The sequence below is a fragment of the Rattus norvegicus genome, chromosome 1 (assembly GCF_021556685.1).
Source record: "Rattus norvegicus strain SHRSP/BbbUtx chromosome 1, alternate assembly SHRSP_T2T, whole genome shotgun sequence".
Lineage (NCBI taxonomy): Eukaryota > Metazoa > Chordata > Mammalia > Rodentia > Muridae > Rattus > Rattus norvegicus.
In genome coordinates, this window is record NC_141534.1 from 66,052,620 (window position 1) to 66,072,749 (window position 20,130).

At 46.7% G+C, this 20,130-nt stretch overlaps 1 protein-coding gene across 2 annotated transcripts in view; it reads left to right on the forward strand.

Annotated features, from left to right (window-relative positions):
* The first annotated feature begins 267 nt into the window (after positions 1-267).
* Positions 268-20,130, forward strand: part of Smoc2 (SPARC related modular calcium binding 2) — a 128,798-nt gene continuing 108,935 nt past the window's right edge. Inside the window, exon 1 of one of the 2 annotated variants that reach the window (XM_087651174.1) lies at positions 268-531. In XM_087651174.1, the coding sequence (XP_087507300.1) occupies positions 448-531 (84 nt within the window). In that variant the 5' untranslated portion in view covers positions 268-447. 2 annotated transcript variants of the gene reach the window in all.

A 20,130-nucleotide genomic window follows, 5' to 3' on the forward strand; every position in this document is an offset into this window, starting at 1 on the left:
AGGAACCTGTGTGAGTTCGTACCCCTGCAAGGTGTGTCCCTGTGTTTGTGTGAAGGAGGCGTGCAAACAGCACCAACACACGCTTGCCTGGTCCTGGTAGCCTTCGTTGTCTCCTTCACAGCCTTGCACGCCGGGCGGCCCCTGCGCGGGCGCGGTGGCCGAGGGAGGTGGGGCGTTGGGAGGAGATCTGCGGGAGGGAGGGCGGAGAGGGCGGGAGGGGAGGATCCGGGAAACTAGGGTTATTTGACAGCAGCAGGGGCAGCCGAAGAAGAGTTCGTGGAGCCCCGGCCGGAGCGCACGGAGGGGCCGTGCGGTCTCCACCAGAGGCGGTAGGACCGCAGAGCAGTTCTTGACCCCTCGCTCTCGCGTTCGCACACCGGATCTTCGCCGAGTGCCTGGGTGCAGCGTGTGGGGCGTCTGCCTCGCTTGGTCCCCTCCAGCGTCACCATGCTGCCGCCACAGCTGTGCTGGCTGCCGCTGCTCGCCGCGTTGCTGCCGCCAGTGCCCGCGCAGAAGTTCTCGGCGCTCACGGTAAGTCCCGGGACGCGCTCCCCGGCTTTCTCTGTTGTTCCTCGCTGAGAACCCATTCTCCCCTCTGGTACAAGGCTCCAGGAGCAGGTGGTCCGGTGATCTCCAACAGGTGGGTCCCGGAGAGTCCCACGGCATGGGTGTCCAGGGTCCATAGCTACTCCGTAGGTGAAGGGCTGCTGGTCCTACCAGTCCAGAATAGAAGGGAGTTAGCATGCGGGAGTGCCCGCAGTTCCCCACTTTGGGTGGGAAGGGATGGCACAGGAACAAGGATCTGGGCCACTTATGCACCTCAGCTGTTTTAGGGTGAACTCACAGGGATTGGGTGTCCACCTTGCCAACGCCGCCGACCCAGCCTAGCGTTAGGAAGAGGGCGATCTTCAGCTCCAGCGCCACGAGGACCCCCTGTCTTTATCCTTTTGGTGGGGCGGGGGGAGCGCAGCCCATGGGTTCCACTTGTGGCGGAGCATCTCAGAGAATCCTTGAGACAAAGAAGCAGATATGACATTGAATTAAAGACTGCTTTTCTTTTGTTAAAAGATTCATAGAGGAGGAAGGATCTGGGGCACAGGAGGCACAAAGGAGTGTCCCTAGTCTCCTGGGTCTTCTCCTTAGGGGCAAGATGCTGTGCGTGCCAGGGAGCGCTCCCGAGCGCGTGTGGCACTGTGGTTGACCGCTCTAAGTTTGTCTCTCTTAGTTGCAGTATTGGCTACGCCAAGGCGCGAGGTGAGGTGCCAGAAACCGCGCTGTGGATGGGGGCTGAGAGCGTCCACCTCGGGCCAACACAACCGCGGCCACTCCTGCAGGCTGGTGTCTGCAGAGCCCAGCGGGCAGCCCTTGTGCGGCCCGCGCTCTAGGGAGCCCATAATTAATGCAATCTGCAGAAACGAAAGCATTCCACTTAAACGTGTTTTTGAACAAGTGCTTAAGAAAACACCAAGGTGGTGAGCAGGCCCCTGTGGAGAGAGTGGTAGGTGCCCTGCGGAGGGTGCTTATCCTATGGAAAACCAGGGCTAGTCTGGTTAAGGCTCTTTGCAAAAGTGAAGCAGGCAGGCCAGCCTGTTGCTTTTTCTTTCCCTCTCCCTGTTTTTCAGCAGCTTGAAGGGGGAAGATTGAGTGAGTTCATTGTTCATACCTAAAATTCTTCTGGGGCAGTCCTAGGGCCCTGCCTTGTGTCTCATGAGTGACTGATAGATTAGAACCATAACTGGAAACTGGAGGGAGTTTCCCTCCCTCAGTCTTGCCCTACCTCAAGGAACCTGAAGGAACTGCATGCCTGCATTCATAAATGAACGTGTGCATAGATGCCCGTGTATGTACAGAGCTCAGGCACACACTTCAAGTAAATTTAAAAAGTCCACAGGGAAAGAGGCCAGTTCTCAAAAGGTCTTAGCACCATGTTTCTGAGTTCTAAGCAGCAGACTTCTGTAATCACATTTTCTAAAAGTACCAAATAGACTTGTTTCACCCGCCCCCCCCCACCCCCCAGATAGATTGGTAATCAGGACAGTTTAAAATTACTAGATTGTCTTCTTGTCCTACCCCTTCTGGAAACTTCTCACTTTCCATCTTTTCCCCTTTTGTTTCTTTACACTGTTGCAAGGGTTTCCCAGTCTCCATGGGTGCCAGCTGCTTGTGGGGTCCCTTTACTGGAGCTGGGAGTTGGTCTTACACCATACAGGAAGTGCCCCATTTACTGCACTCCCCAAGAACACTTTGTCTTAAAATCACATTAACACATAAAATGCTGCTTTTTTTTTTTTCATCCTGGAGAAGTACTTAAAGCTATAAACTATTTGTCAGGATTCTTCTTCCCCCACTCCCCACCCCAAGCTAGAAAACGAAGATTGTGGTTGCTATATTTCTATATACTTAAGATATAATCAAAGTTTGAATGGTCAGTCACTAGGAAATGTTAAATGTTCTGGCTTTTTTTTTCCTGTGGTGCTAATCTCTTTTTGAATTACCTTCTGTTTGTTGGAGAAGTCTTTGGGTTCCTGAATGCTAACCCAGAGAATAGCCTCCTGTGTACAAGGTTTAGATTCTGTCTCTGGTAAATGATTGAAGTGTTAGTCTGCAGGGCTGCATGGGACTCAATTCTTAAGGGTGTATGGAATTCAATTCCTGGAAATACACGGGACTCTGTCCACAGGAGAATACAGGACTCGCAGTCCATGATGGGTGTGGGGGACTGTCGGTCTACAAGGGTTTGTGGGACTCACAGTTCATGGAGATGTGTGGGGGCTAGGTCCCTTCTTGATGGGTGTATGATCTTATGCAAGTGACTGAACTTTGGTCTTACCTGTAGAATGGGGAAGAAGACTACTGAGCATGTGCTGAGGGCTAAAGCTAATGTTTGATGTACTCAGACCACGCTCATTCTCCAATCCAGATTATGCTGTTGGTCTGGAAGGGAGTTTAGAAACCACAGCCACCAGTTCTTATACTGTTGTGTCATTAAGCGGTGTTTGGATATTGGCACTATTGGAGCACATTCCTTGCTTGGCTTAGATGAGAGCAATCATGTGGGCTGTCCAGGCAGATGGAAAGAGCACGTTCTCTGCTTCCCTTTGTCCTGCCCGTTTCTCCTCAAAATGGGTAAACTGATTCACCTGTTGGGGAGGAAGTGCACATGGGCAGAGCCAGCCTGTGGATTTTCTCCACCCTTCCCATGGCCTGATTGTACACAGATGTTGGCATTCTTCCAGCGAGTGGGGTGAGGTGAGGAGATGTGGGCACTCTGCGGTGTGCTTTGCCGTCTTCGGCATGGGTCTTTGAAGGGAAGGAGAGTGATGGGAAGACAGCATTTTGCATGTGTGGATTCAGAAGAGCGTCATTGATGATCATCAGTCCATGACACAATGTGCCGTCCATTATCCCATTCCCTTCTGCACTTGCGTGATGTGGAGTGGAGTGTATGGACCATGCTGCTGTGACACCATATCCCTCAGTCTGAGGAATCAACAGCAATCCCATTTTCCTTCCTCTTCTGGCAACACTGTACCTGAGGCTCTGTGAAGACAGTCTCCGAAGCTGGGGAAGGAGGAGGGAAATAAAGACAACGTTTCCTACTAGGAACTCATTTACATGATCTCTAAATTCAAACATTTAGCTCTGATTTGAAATGAAGATGGTGAATAGCTGTAAGCCTGATTAAGACAATTGAGACATGTTGGCAACATGGATGCCTGTGGGTTACCATGGCTCAGGGGTTTAAGGGATCTTGTATCCCAATGCACCTTTGGACCAGCCAGGATGATAGGACGTAGAGGCCTTAAAGACTGGCTGTGGCTTGTGAGGTTGGAGGTGAAAGGTAATGTTTACAGGTTAAAAATTCTATTAAAAGACACGATTTCGCATATACAAGCACAAACTTACAGTGAGGAAATTCCATTAGTGCTTTGAAGCTAAGGAAAACTGGAGAGAGAATTTCTCTTTGTGGATGAGTTCATTTACAGGGAATGAAATGTCCACCTCTCTGTGGGGCCAGGTAGGGAGCAGGGCCCTGCCACTAACTGAGTGTCTTCCGACTTTGAATATCCATACACATATGAAATATTAGACTGTGTCCCACATGAGGAAAAGGCTCAGAATGAGTTATTGTTCCATTGAATTCTAATTTCACATGGATTAAAACTAAATTACTCCAAGGGAGGACAGTGTGTACAGTCTGCTGTGGTCTCATAGTTCCAGGCTGAAAATCGAAAGGCAAAAGGCTGTATGTAATTCAGTGCAAATAAAGAGCATGGTTTAAAGATGTCAACTCGCATTTGTATCCCAGATTTAAAAAGGGATTCAATGGGAATCTTTATTATAAAACCTGGCCAAATTTAACTAGATTTCTCAACACCAAGAAGGTCACAGGATAACCTCACTTTGATGAAACACAAGTATATTCATATTTTTATTGTGTTGAACACAGTGTGGCTTACAGTGAAAGAGGTATAGGCTATGTGCACATGCGATCTCTATCCATTCGTCCGCCCGTCTGTCCATCCATCTGTCCATCAGTCTGTCTATCTACCTACCTCTTTACCTATCTGTCTACCTACCTACCTACCTACCTACCTACCTACCTACCTACATATTATCTATCTATCTATCTATCTATCTATCTATCTATCTATCTATCTCCCTCACTGATAACATCATTTCTTCTTGCTCTTGGTCTCACTTTCTCCCTCTATCCTTCTCTTGTCACAGTTATTTGTGGGCCCTTTGCTTCTCCTCTCATGAGCCTGTAGTCATTCTGTTACCTTTCCCTCCTGGCCCTCACTGAAGGGAGTTCTCAGTTTCTGCACTTCACAGGCTCATCCCTGTGTCCCTGCCCTGGGGTCTGTGGTGCTGGGAGCCTCTCAGCATGGTGGGGCACCAAGCTCTTCTCATTCCCAGAATCTGATGGAAGAGTCTCCTTCTTATTGATGAAAATGGCCTCTAACCTAGGGAGAACTCTGAGGGCCAGTGGAGGTGGAGGACAGTCTAGTGAGTGCTTTTCCGTCCTGCACCTGTCCTGGAGTTATGAACTATAGTCACTGCTTAGGAACAAATCTATACGTTTATTGGCAACAACCAAAAATATAACCAGTACATGAAAGTTGCTCCTTCAGATTTGGGTGTGAGATCCAGTAACCAAGGCAATAGCAACAAGGAATCCACTTTGAGCTCCAGATGGGTACACACCAGAGCTGAGCTGCTTTTTGAGTTTAAGACAATTGCCAGATATTTCAGGACATTGCTTGCTCTGCCGCTCATATGCTGTCATGAAGGACCAGAAAGAAGGCAGGTGTCTCCAGGCTGAGACCCCAATACTTGTGCAAAAGAACCAGAGATCAGTTGGTGACCATGAGGGTTGAGTCCTGAAGGAGCAATGAATTTGTCCAAAAGCTCCAGGGCACTCTCTCTGAGCTCGACTCAGAAGCTCTCCTGTGAGCTCCAGGGACTATGCTGGCCACGCCCCTCTGGTCCCACAGGTGTGCACACCTGTAGCTTTTATGCCTTCACAAGGAGCTCGGAAAAACTAGCAAATGTGTTGGCAGCACTTGGGCGAGAATGGGAGTGTATGTTGCTGGGTTAGTTGTCCTCACTCCTAGGGTTTCTTTTAGCTTCAGAGTAACAGGGCTGTGGATGCTTGAGGTGAGGAGTGTCTTTGTGTTCAGTAGACAAATCTTTCTGAGTCTTTTCCAACTTCATTACTTTATTGTGCTCTGATTTTACACATTGTTATAGGTATACTACATTAGTAAACGCCCAGCCCCAATGATCAAGGTTCCACACCCAATCCTGCCATTCTCTTTGGCCACATCCCCCCTGGGCTTACCTTTGCCTTATGGAGTCTTGGTCTCTGAGTGTCCCATGTAGACTTCTTTCCCTTCACATGGGTTTCATCCACACACATGCACCAGATGGTTCTTACAACATCATACCATTTGATTCTTTTTTTTTTTCCGGAGCTGGGGACCGAACCCAGGGCCTTGCGCTTCCTAGGCAAGCGCTCTACCGCTGAGCTAAATCCCCAACCCCACAACATCATACCAATCTTAACTATGGAGAGCCCTCAGTACAGACACGTCTCGTCTTTATGTGCCCACAAGAGCATCTTTCATTAATTAGAGGTCAAATGAAAGTAAAAAGACTTCACAGGATATAGTCATCTTAACTGATAACCATTTTGATATGAAATAGAGATTTCACCATTCAGGTGGTAGTGACACATACCTTTAATCCCAGCACTTGGAAGGCGGAGGCAGGGAGATCTCTTTGTTGAAGACCATCCTGGTCTACAGAGCAAGTTTCAGGACAGCCAGGGCTACACAGAGAAACCCTGTCTCTAAAAAAACCAACCAATCAACCTTCCAACCAACCAACCAAATACATAAATAAACAAATAAATAAATAAATAGAGATATTATGATAATGAAGGGAATTCTGTCTCTGTTCATAATTTAGAAAATAATTCTCGATGGAATTAACTAAAAATGTTCTAATGTGCAGCTGAGTTTTGATTATCAATTAGTTCATTCAACAGAGGATGTGGAACTGTTTAAGTTTTTCCTCAGCACAGTTAAACATTTTAAAATTTGGCTTTTTAAGGGGATATGGCTCATTTGGTAAAGTCTTTGCCTTGAAAATGTAGGAACCTGGGTTAGATTCTAGGAACTCATGTTTTTAAAAATCTGGGTATGTTAGCAGGCACGTGGAATCTCAGTGAGGGAGAGACAGAGACAGCCCTGATCCCTGGGATTCGTTAGCTTGTCAGCCTAGCCTACTTGGTGAGCTGCAGGCCAATGTGAGACCGGTCTCAGGCATACAGAGATGAGTGGCACCTGATAAACAGCATTCAAAGCTGTCCTTTGACCTCTACCTGTACACAGAAATATGTGTACCTACCTACCCACACATATGTACACCTGCATACACAAACATGCACTCATATATGTGTACCTGTGTGTCATACACACACACACACACACACACACACACACACACACACACACACACGAGTTCCTTTGGGGAAGAGACCTTAGTGTTCTTCTTTCCAGTGGTGGCATGATGGGGGAGGGAAAAGGGGGAAGAGGAGAAGTATTTTTGAATTTATCATCTGTTTATGGTTTGGGGTTCCAGGCAATGACACTTCCTGTGTGTGGAAGCTGCTCCCTGAAGCTGTCTATGTGGTTTCCTGGGCTTTATGAGAGTATGAAATGCGTGTTGGACTATTCCATCTACTTCTGTGTCAAAGAAGAGTCCACCCAAGCATTATAATAAATCTGCTTCCAGGTGGCTGCCACAGTCCTCGAGGGGAAATTAACAGGCAGGGGGCATTCCTGTTGTCTGGCTGAAACAGTGGCTCTGCCCTCTTTGTCCTGCCTCTGAGGGGACTCCAGGGCACACACTTCACTTTCTTTTAGAGAAGTTCAATTCTTAAAAGAGATTTGAAGAGGGGAGAGAGAGGAAGGGGGGTGAGAGAGAGAGGAGGAGAGCAGAGAGAGATAGAGAGGGGAGAGAGGGGAGAGAGGGAGAGAGACAGAGGGAGAGAGAGGAGAAGACAGTGGGATAGAGGGGGGAGAGTGAAAGAGATAGAGAGAGAGAGGGAGGGAGGGAAGGAGAGAGAAGAGAGAGAATCAGGGAGAGAGAGGGAGAGAGACTGGGTACAGGGATTAGAAGGGAGAGATGGTGGAGAAAGAGTGGGGAGAGAGGGGGAGCAGGGTAAGAAGGGAGGGAGCAAAGAAAGGTACTATTTAAGGAAACCAGATATATGAATTCCAGCCCTTTTCCAGGACAGTGCTGGCCAGACCTGCTGCCCCGGAAGTGGGTGAGTGAGTGCATAGGACATCTTACACATTGAGACAGGGTGAGACCCTGAGCCCTACCCCTTTTCTCTTTCTCACATCATGGGTTAAATGCATGGCGCGGCGCCCTCCCTGGAGCTGCCTGGACGCTGTCTGGACAGTCTGGACACTGTCTGGACGCTGCCTGGACGCTGTCTGGACACTGTCTGAACAGTCTGGACGCTGTCTGGACACTGTCTGGACACTGGAGCTGCCTGGACACTGTCTGGACACAGTCTGGACACTGTCTGGACATTGTCTGGAGCTGCCTGGACACTGTCTGGAGCTGCCTGGACACTGTCTGGACACTGTCTGGACACTGTCTGGATGCTGTCTGGACACTGTCTGGAGCTGTTTGGACGCTGTCTGGACACTGTCTGGACACTGTCTGGAGCTGCCTGGACACTGTCTGGACACTGTCTGGAGCTGCCTGGACACTGTCTGGATGCTGTCTGGACACTGTCTGGAGCTGTTTGGACGCTGTCTGGACACTGTCTGGACACTGTCTGGAGCTGCCTGGACACTGTCTGGACACTGCCTGGACGCTGTCTGGACACTGTCTGGACACTGTCTGGAGCTGCCTGGACACTGTCTGGACACTGTCTGGACACTGTCTGGAGCTGCCTGGACACTGTCTGGACACTGTCTGGACACTGTCTGGACACTGTCTGGAGCTGCCTGCAGGACCGCTGCAGGGACTTTGATTCCGCCACAGGTACAGAATCCGTCATGTCAAAAGTTTGCTGGCTCCTCAATCAATAAGAACTATCACCATTTCTTCTTCTTTGGGGACTGTTTGTCCATTCCACGGTTGAAAGGAGATGGTAGGACTCTACAGGGCTACCTTCCTTGTCCCTAGCCCTGTCTCCTCAGGCCTAGTGTCAGTTGCCAGGGGTAGATGGGTTTGAGTGGGTTACATGAGGAGCTGACGCTGTGGCTCTCAGTGCTTGTGTGGGACAGTGACCCTTACTCTTTTCTCCCACTGGCTCTCCATAGAGGGGTTAACTGGCCATCTAAAACATCCATGCCAGACAAGTGTGTCAGAATTCACTGTCGCAAACACAACCTGGAACTACCATGTAAGTTGGTGGCTGCCTAATATTCCGAAAGACTTTCTGAGATTCTAACCAGTTGCCCTTAGCTGTGTTTTTGTTTGTAAACCTTTCTGTCACAGGGATACTTTATCACTGCCGATCACTGGCATTTGTACTTGGATGCCTTATATCAGGTTGGAAATTCCCTTTGGGTGATGCCCATGTGGTGTGCTCCTGGTCCTTATGGCAGAGGAGCTTCCTTAGCCCCTGGGCTGTGCTTGTCCAGGCTCCTGCCACCAGGTGAGGCTTGTATTATTTCCATCTGCTGCTTAGTTAGTGTCCCTGGATAAAGACTCTGGAGACTTGGACAAATGTAGCCTCTAGCCCTCCCATGATTTAACTATGGTCATTTATAAAATGCTAAATTGGATCCTGGAGTTGCACTAGGCCACTAGGTAGGGGACTCACCCTGTAGTTGAGGCTGAGGCTGTTCATAGGTGTGAATTGTCATTCCAGCCCCCCTCACGTGACCCCCTACCCCTTCTAAGGGACAGCATGCTGCCTTTTGGGCACGGAATCTAGAAGCCAGCACTAATATCAAACTGCCTTTTCTCTCTGTACTGTTCTCTCAGCTTTCTGAGCTCTTCCAGATAATATCTCTTCTGCTCTCACCTCTCCTTACCAGACGATTATAAATATATGTCCTGGCTGTGTGCAGCTTGGAGTTTGGAAAGCCCCTGAGGGGAAGGAAAGTGAGCAATAGATAGCTATGACCTGAACATACACGCTCAAGTTCTTTCTTGAGCGGATACACAGATAGGTGCTGTGCCAATCCGTGTCTCACTCTTAAAAGGTTTATCTTTTGGGTAGAGTTGCCAAAGACAGATCGTTCTATTCATAGACTTAATCCAGGTGGAGCTGCGAGCTCCCTTTCTGTACTCCTGGCTCCTCTCCCGCCCTTCCACCCTCCCAGAGAGACATCCAGGTGCAATCCCTGGGCAGTAACGACCCACCCCTCCACCCTTCGGAAGGTGCTTCTATGTTTCCCGAGTCCGCCACAGGAGGGAGCCCAAGGGTATGAGCTGTCTTTCCGAGGGGCTGGGGTTCCCACCGCAGCCTGCTCCCAGCTCCCACCTACAGAGGTGGATGCTTGCTGTGCTATGGCCTTCTAGTCTCATACATTTAACTCAAGGCACAAGGTCCCAAGTGAGGGAACAAAAAAGCAGGGGCACTGTCTTCGCTGTTTAGAAGTCTGGGACATTTGTGTAAACTCAGTGTTACCACCCAAATATCAGATAGAGTTAGAAGTTTGGCTTTAAAACAAGCCAAGCTGGGCATGTTCTGGAGTTCCTGTTTTTTTTTTTTTTTCTGTTGCAAACTTAATTGCCCCATTAATTTTAAAGCAACGACTAGAGTTATTTTGTTTGCCAAATTAATATCGTATCTGTACTCTTCACAATAAAGCTCTAAAATGCGATTTTTTTTAAAAAGTGATTTTTAACCTATCCTAAAAGAAAAGCAGCTACAGCAAATCACTGTTCTGTGCCCAGGACTGCAAAAGTTTGTTTCCTTTTTAGTTCAGCAAGTGTTTAAGTGTGCTTTATGGAAGTCCTTTGGGAAGGCGGACTACTGGCTCTATTTTGTTTGATATGCACACTTATTAGACATACACTTACAGAGAGAGGGGGGAGGGACAGAGGCAGAGGTGCCAGTTACAGACAGCTGTGAGCTGGCTGATATGGGTGCTGGAGTGGTCCTCTGGGAGATCAGTACTTCCCCTTAACCTGAGCCATCTCTCCAGTCCCTTGAAGGCATTCTCCTTGGATATCATTTTTGTCAAATACATCCTTATCGATATTCTTACTGGATACATTCTTCCCTTTTCCTGCAACATAGGGCCACTGAGCCACACACTCAGCTCTGCTCTCTGTACTCTTAGCACTGTGCTTATTGGGACCATTGTTCTTGTTAGATACATTCTAACCGATGCCTGGATGAGCCGCACTCACGCACATGTGTACTGACAGTCTGTTGGCATCTGGCTCAAAATCCATTTACATTTCTTTTACCAAAAAAAAAAAAAATAAGCAAATTAAACACTAATGCCCCTACTCCAATTTGTGTCATCACTCTGGTATTTCTATTGGTCCTTGCCCCCTTATTTCTTTGAAATGTGCCAGACATAGTTCTATGCTGCCTAGCTGATTTGATTCTAGAAGCACCCCTCCTCTAATGGATTCTTTACTTCCCTCTTTTATTTTCGCTTCTCCTTCCTTCCGTCTTTCCAGGTTTCCATCTGTCCCAGTCTCTGTCTCTTCCTCTCCCAGGCTTTTTCCAGTGCACACGTCTTTGTTCCTGTCTGTCCTGCCTCCACCCCACCCTGTGAGCAGATAGATCTCTTGCTGTCCTACAGCTGGGCTCTGCCCGGCTCCAACTGCTGTGGAGCCTGGTTAAGTACCAGTGAGGTTATGTTAAGCTCCCAGGGCAGGGTGGAGAGGCAGAGGCTACAAGCTGTCTCAAGCATAGACTGTAAGACAGGTGAGTGAACTAGCCCAGAGCCAGAGTGTTCTGCTTTGAATCTGAAAATGTCCTGAAGGCTCAAGGTTAAGGTCACAGCTGAGAGGATTCTGAGTGGGTCTGAATCCTGAGAGCCCTAATGTGGTGATAGGGAAGGTTCAGCTGAATGCTGTGAGGAGACAATTAGGGCTGACTAGAGGAATGAGACTGCTTGGAACATGCCTGTCAAGAGCACATCATGTCCCTGGATCCTTTTATCTCTTCCTCTGCTTTTTGGGTGCTGTGTTTTGCCTTACCACCACCAAGGGACCAGAGAGGCACCTCTGAAACTAAGAGCGGAAAAAAAAACTTTTCCTTTGAAAAGTTAATTTCTCAGGTCACAGGGACCAAACATCTGACTAACACAGGGACTCAGAGCCAAAACAGCTTGTCCTCTATTTTTATTTTCATATTTTAGTCACTTAAAAAACACAACCTTTCCCAGTACATGCTTTCTGACTTTCCATTTAATGCAGAACCCAAAATAATAATGTTTAAACTTAAACAACAATGACAACAACGACAACACCCCCTCCAATTTTGTATTTGTTTCTAGCAGAAGGGTCTTGAGCTCTTAGGATTTAAGCGCGGGACAGCAGCTGGCTTGAACTGTGAGAGTAGGCAGAGCTCACCTTTGTGTCACAAGGAGGTTGCTCTCTGTGAAGAAAGACACACAGCGTCTGGGCTGTTCACCGTTCTCAGAGAGCTGTGCTAGTCCATGATGATGCTGCTTTCCCCTCTGAAGTGTACAAGTCACAATGTACACACTGAGGGCTTCGGGGGGTGCTCACCTCTTCAGCCCACAAAGAGCACTTCTGGTGGCTCCTCAGGTTAGCTCATCTTTTGTGGTCCCTATAGAACAGCGTTGTGAGTATCAAGTGCCCTGGAGCTGTCATTTGTAAATATGCAGGGTGGTGTGTTCTGATGATGTGTGGGAGACAAAACCAAAGGCACAAGGTCTGCAAGTGACAGATACAAGGGACTGCCACAGGACTTCATACCCACCGCACCAGGACTTCTCACCTTTACTCTGGGGACAGGGTGGCCTCTGGACAGAAGCTCAGCAAGTGCTTCTCAGGGCAAATCTGGATATACCACCTAATGCCTAGGTGGTATTCCTAATACCACCTAACGCCTGGACATACCACCTAACATCTGGACATACCACCTAATACCTGGACATACCACCTAACACCTGGACATACCATCCAACACCTGGACATACCATCCAACACCTGGACATACCATCCAACACCTGGACATACCACCTAACGCCTGGACATACCACCTAACATCTGGACATACCATCTAATACCTGGACATACCACCTAACACCTGGAAATACCATCCAACACCTGGACATACCATCCAACACCTGGACATACCACCTAACACCTGGGCATATCATCCAACACCTGGACATATCACCTAACACCTGGACATATCACCTAACACCTGGACATACCACCTGACGGCTGGACATACCACCTGACACCTGGACATACCATCCAACACCTGGACATACCATTCAACACCTGGACATACCATCTAACACCTGGATATACCATCCAACACCTGGACATACCATTCAACACCTGGACATACCATCTAATACCTGGACATACCATCTAATGGTTCTGTCCTTTTTCTTAGTTGATAGCAATGGGGCAGCTTTCTTCCTTCTTTCCCCACTCCTCCTGCCCCTATTTGATTGCCCTTTTATCTTTTTCCCCTGGTGGGGATGGCATCCCAATTCAGTCTGCTCTACTTACAATAAAATGGACACTGTGAGTTTCTTGTATACTGCGTTCCTACATAGAGTGAAATAAGGCCCTTTGGACATTTTCCAAATTATGTAACTTTTGGGAAGCTTGGGAAGACCTCACAGTGATGACACAGGTATGTTACAGGTCAGGCAGTGCAACTCAATATATGAGGGCCTCACTGGGCACCAGTTCCCTGAGTCCTCATGGATCCCATGTGGGTGGTCAGAGACTTGGTAAGTAACAGGGGGTCCAGGTTATTTTTTGCCTGAGCCAGCATTCTGTGTTGTCCTGGATCCATTGCTCATTGTGGTGGATCTGCCCTTGAATCTTAGTCCTCTGTGTTGTAGATGGCAGAGGATTCTCAGTTACTCCCCTTTCGGCCTGTTTTCATCTCCTGTCTCATTGCTATAGGGTAGAGCTAGACTTCCAGTGAAAGCAAGGCTCTCAGAGCCGAAGTTTACCATGCTGGTGGGCTTGGTTACTGAGCAGAACGCTTGCTCCCTCCTCCCAATGCTCAGTGCCTTGGGTTTCTTTGTTGCTATGAGCTTACTTTATACAACCACCCTTCCTCCAAGAAGGCCTCTTGGCTTGAACTGAAACCTCTGCTCTGTGTGTAAACAAAGCAGGAAGGTGGTCACTTTTTGGACCTGTTATTATATTTATTTTCATTTTTAATGATTAAAAACTAACTTATCTTTGAAAATCAGATGCTATAGCAGTAACATTTTCTGGAATTAAATACTTGACACAAATTGGCAATGATGGAGTGTGGGTAACAATGGCTAATATATCTGTAGTGTTTGGTATGCACAAATTCTGTTCAAAATGATTAACTCATATAAATACAATATTATATATAATATATTGTTTATTATATATTATATCACACATTATATATTGTATCACACATTATATTATATTACACATTACATATTTACTACATATTACACATTACACATTACATATTGCATATTATATTATACATGTACACTACATAGATATTCTAATTCTCACTATTAGTGCCTGCATCTAACTATACCTGCATTAGTTACATTTCTACTGCTGTGATAAGACACCATGACCAAGGCAACTTGTAAAGGAAGGGTTGGTTTGCAGTTACAGTTTTAAAGTGATGAGTCTGTCATTATCGTGGCAGGGAATCTTGGTGGCAGGCAGGCATGGCGGGAGAAGAAGCAAACTAAGAAATCACATCTTAAGCCATAGGCAGGAAGCAGAGACTGTGAACTGGAAGTGGTAGGTGACTTTTGGAACCTTAAAGCTGACTCCCATTGACATACTTTCTCCAACAAGGCCGTATTTCCTCAAATAGCGCCATCAGATGAACAGCAAGTATTCAAATGTCTGAAGCCATGGGAGACATTTAATTCAAATACCACATCCTACCCCTGACTCCCAGAGGCTCCTGGCCGTATCACAGTGCAAAATTGATTTAATGCAACTCCAAAAATCTCCATAGTATTCTGGTATCATAGTATTAAAAGTTCCGAGTCCAGGATTCCTTCTGAGACTCTGAAAAAAAATCTATTGATTGCAACTCTCCCTGCCCCCCATAAAAGCAAACCACATAAACCCAACATCTGATGACACAACACAGAACATACATTACCCTTCCAAAAGGAAGGCATGGGGACACAGTGAGGATGCATTAGACCAAAGGCCAGCACAATGAACACCAAATGCCCTGGCTTCATATCTGATGTAAAATGGCTTAGATGGATCTGGCCCTCCAGCTCTGCTGCTTGCTAAGACATCTCCTTCTCGGGCTGGTTCCACTACCTGAGTGCAGCTTTTCTTGGCAAACATCCCGTAGCTCTGGCATCTCCAACATGTTTAAAGAAGAAGTTAAGAAGAGCTGAGCTTCCTCCTGGCTTCACACAGTGGTCTCTCAAGGGCTTCAGTGCAGGGCTTCCCTAGACACACACTGCCAGATCTCAGCAGCTCTCTCAAGCTGCAGAGGGGGAATCCAAGATCCATTCCTTGTTGTTTGTGACCTGTGTCTCCCTCCTGCCTCTAAAGCCAGCATCGGGTGGATGATGTTTATATTGCCAACTTTGGTTACTTGTTTGAGACGACTCTGGCCCTCCTGAATTACGTTTGCAGCAGCCTTTGTTGGGTTGGGTAGCCAGAAGGCATCCTTTCCTTTGTTTCAATGCAATCAGGCGCCTTTTAATCTACTTACGTCTTTTAGCATAAGCCTCAGCTGTAACAGTAAATTCCCTGGTGCTCTTTTTCTTTACAAACTGTACATTTTGTGTTTCTCTCTGCCTGCTCTTTTTGCATTTGTAGACCTGCCTAAGAGTGAATGCGAATGACTATAGACTGAGTCAATGTTAGGTTATCTGGAAACCTCCTCTACCAAGGAAATTAGTCCATTTCTTTGAAATTCAGGCTAAGACAGGTTCTTACTACAAGGTCAGAAAGCAGTCACATCGGTTGCCACAGTCTCACTGGAATAATGTCTAGCCCAGGTGCCAGCATTGTTCTCTCTGAAACTCCTTGAGCTGAGGCCTCTAGAGTCCACATCACAGGACGGACGGTCAAAAGTTCTCTAATAGACCACTAAGCTCTGCTCACAGGGTGTTCCACTGCTTTTCTAGTCAAAAGTTTCAAAGACTTGCACAGTGCTCCCAGATCCAACATGTTCTTGTTCTTCACAGGAATAGCCTACCTCCTGGTACAAAGTTTTGAATTAGTTATTTCTCTGTTGCTGCTATAAAGCACCATGGCCAAAGAAACTTAGAGAAGGGAAGATTTATTTGGGCTCACAGTTCCGACACCACCACAGTGGAGGAGGGTAGACAGGATGTCTTGAGCAGCTGAAGGCCCACACACTAAACCACCAACAGGAAGCAGAGACAGTGAAGTGGGAATGGTACTGGGCTTTTGAAATCTGAACGCCCACCCTGTGACATACTCCCTTGAAGCAAGTCCGCCCTGCTTAACCCTTTCCAAACAGCACCACTAACCGGGACCAATTATTTAAATGCTTGAAATTATGAGTGACATCTCATTTAAAACACAGTACTCTCAGCAGTGGGTGCTATAAACTTCATCTGTAACAGCAGATATCATGGTACCTCACAGTAGTGGGTTCTCTTAACTGCACCCTCAGTATAGCATCTTACAGCATCCTTAGGAGTAGACAGTTCTACCTACTCACATCAGTGGGTGGTCTGGACCACATCCTTAACAGGAGGTGCATCTAACTATATCCCTACCAATGGGAACTCTCATTATACCCATCCTACAGACAAGGAAATTGAGACATGGCTAGATTAAATGACACGCCAGGGTCATGGGATGAGTGGGTGTCCAGTCATGATGAATGAGGTGGGAAAGTTGCAGCCAGTACAAGTCGTGAGTCAGGAGCTTGGGCCAGGGCCTAAACCTCATTCTAGTGCTCTATAGATGTGTTCCTGTCAGGGTCACAGACTTCGCTGGACTGGTGTGGAGAAATTTGGGTCATAGGCAGGAAGTACTAGGTCCCAGAACAACCTGGAAAGGATCCGTCTGCAACATCTGGAGGGGATTCTCAAGACATGAGAGGATGAGTTCAAATTGGTCATGGCTGCGGAGGCTGGGGGAGCTAGTGAGAGGCGATGCTGGAAATCGCTCTGGGAGATGCAGGCAGACCTGTATCAAGAGCTGGGACCGAGGCCGAGCTGGGATAGGTCCAGGCCACTGTGGTCAGCTCAGTTTCTCTGGCTCCCTTGTCTCTGAATCACGGGGTCTCCTTTCCAATAGTAGGCATCTGGCTTCAACAATCTAGGCTGAGCAATAGCATAACTGAGATCTCTAACTCTTTGGAGACCCCAAAGGACCTTTTGTTTTATTGTGAAAGATAAAGTGTTAAGCACACACACGGAAGTGGTTTCTCAGGCAAATCTCATTTGTGGATACTGGATTCTGGAGACCCGTTCTTTTAGCTAAGTGCATCCCTGAACTCTAACCTCCAGGAACGTGTTCGGAATTATGAGATGTCCTTTCAGGCAATTCAAAAGAAGGCTTAGCTGTCATACAATAATATGACACATTTTGTAAAATAAGAGCTGGTCTGTCAGTCTTCCCAACATCAGTACTTTTGGAATGTCTCTGCAGTGCTTTCTTCTGTGGCTTTTAGAAGCATTGCTACAGTGACAGAATATGTCACACTGCCTACACTTGAGGAGAGAGGTAGGGGCAGGTGGCATGGAAGGAGGGAACGAACTCTTCCTGTTGGCCTTAATCTGTCACAAGAAGGGTTAGCAACTTGCACGCTCAGTGTCTTCAGTTGATAAGGGAACACTCAGTTGAGAATGGTCAGTGTTGGGAACCCAGATATGGAACACACATTCAGTCTACTTCACCGTCTGATTTACCCCTTTGCTGCCTCCACAATTAACCCAAAGGTAAGGGTATACTTAACATAGACCTCAAACACAAACATGGGCAGCCTCAGACATGCAAAGTGTCTATGCTCATATGCAGGATTATTTTGGGAGGAAATATGTTAAGAGGCAATAACTTTACTCATTAAAATTGAAAATGCAAAAAAAAAAATACAGCCTCACTGTGTATTGGCTTCGATTTAGATGCTTTTCGAATACCCTGGGGCTGCGAGTGTCTACAGAGACAAGCAGACTCAGAGCAACTCCCTTTCCTTGCTAGTGTTAAACATGCTGGAAATGCCAGGGAGCTCCTTGGAAACATACAAGGGATCTTTAAGACCAGTATGTAGGGCAGCTTAGAAGTTTGAACTTGTCTTTGAAGCAAATAAACTGAGATGGAATCTGAGTGTCTTTTCCTTGCTATGTTTTGAGTTCCCACACTTTTCTTATTGTCAATCTGATAACAGGTGTCTTAGTCACCGTTCTATTCCTGTGAAGAGACGCCATGACCACAGCAATTCTTAAAAAAAAAAAAAGAAGAAAACATGTAATTGGGGCTGGCTTATAGTTTCAGAGGTTGAGTTTATTATTCATTATCATCATGGTAGGGAGCATGCAGACTTGGTGCTGGAGAAGGACCTGACAGTTCTACATCCTGATTGGCAGGTAGCAAGGGGGAAGAAGGGGGCGGGGAAGCTGGCATGGGCCTTTGAAACCTTGAAGCCCATCCTCGATGACACATACCTTCAACAAGGCTACCCCTACATTTGGGTCTATGGAGTCATTCTTAATCTATTACATTCCACTCCCTGGCCCCCCATAGTCCTGTAGCCATATCATAATGCAAAAATGCATCCTGGCCAACTTCAGAAGTTCCCAGTGTTTATCACAGTCTCAATACTGTTTAAAAAGTCCCAAATCAAATCTCATCTGAAAGTCAAGGCAATCTCTTGGGCTGGTTCCTCATCCTGTTAACAGCTCTCCTTGGCAAGTATCCTACAACACTGTCATCTCCAACATCTTGGAATCTCCAACAAAATCCAGTCTTCACACTCAGCTTTTAACAGTGACCTCTGAGCCTCCATGTAGAGTCACCCCTGAAACATGCCTGGCCTCAGAAGCTTTCCTTAGCTTAAAAGGGAGAATCTATAATTCCTTTCTTGTATTCTTAATTCTAAGGCCAGAACCACACGGCTGCAGCTGCCAATTCCTTCTGCTTGTTGGAGCTAGAACTTACAGTTACACCAGCTTTCTATTGATGCTGAATTCTTTCACTGCTTAAGCTTGTCTTCAATGCCTTTCACAAGTTGGGAGCTTAGTTGGGTGGAGTCTTACCCGACTTCACTACTCCTTTCATTCCATTCTTTGTTAATTTTATTTGTTTTAAACTTTTTATCTCCTTGAGCACTGGACTTAGCTCCATTACACTTCCTGGTTCTCCTTTTCTCCTCACACTATACATTGTGCAATTTCTCTTTGTCTACCTTATTCCTCTTGATTATAGATCTGCCTAGGAATGATCACTGATAACCACACAACACAGTCAATACTAGGCTGTCTTGAAATCGCCTCTGTCAGTGTCATTAATCCGAAACTTTCCAGTTTAGCCTCAGGTAGATTTTTTAGGACAGGGGAAAAAAACAGTCACATTCTTTGCCAAAACATCACAGGAGTAGTCTCTGGGCTACTTGGAGGTTGCTTAGTGTGCTGTGGTATCCAGTCTTCTGCCCTCGGAGTATGTTACTAACTAACCCAAACTTAAAAACAGAAAATCCCTTTACTCTCTTTTCTGGGATACCCCCAGAGGATCAGACATGTCCTGGCGTGACACTTGGGGATATAGGGGATGGCACTTCCAGGTAGAGATGCTTGTCTCTCAGCAGAGACACCACAGATGGAGATCTCATTTGGATACCTGCTCTTAGATGCTTGTAGACCCATTAACACTCCTGAAATCTGCCAGAGATCAGCCTATTGTTCTTGTTCTTTAGTCTAGGAAGGAAAGATGGACTTCTCCAGGAAGGAGGGGTCACTTTTTGATCAGGAGGGATATTGGCTTCCATATCATAAGTTCTGTGGTTTTTGTTAGTGTTCTCCATGCCTAAGAGCCAGAAATCCAAATGCTGTAATGTTTCCTCTAAATCAAAGTTATCTAGATCTGATAATGTTATATTTATGACTGCTTAAAACAACCTAGGGCTGAATGTGGTACATGCAAGCACTTAGGAGATGGAGGCAGATGGATCTCCATGAGTTCAAGGACAGCCTAGTCTATGTAGTGAGCTTCAGGGCAGTCTACAGATTTAGATCCTGTCTTAAAAAAATTGTCTTTGCATGTGCAGTAGTCATGTTTTGACAGCTTCTGAATTTCTCTTTGTATTGAGACTTTATCATAAAATCATGGAAGCATTCTTAGAGCAACCTCAGTCTTAGTTACTTTTCTGTTGCAATGAAAAGAAAAAAAAGCAGGAGAAAAGCAACTTAAAGGATGAAGGGTTTATTGTAGCTCATAGTCCAGAGAAACAGTCCACCA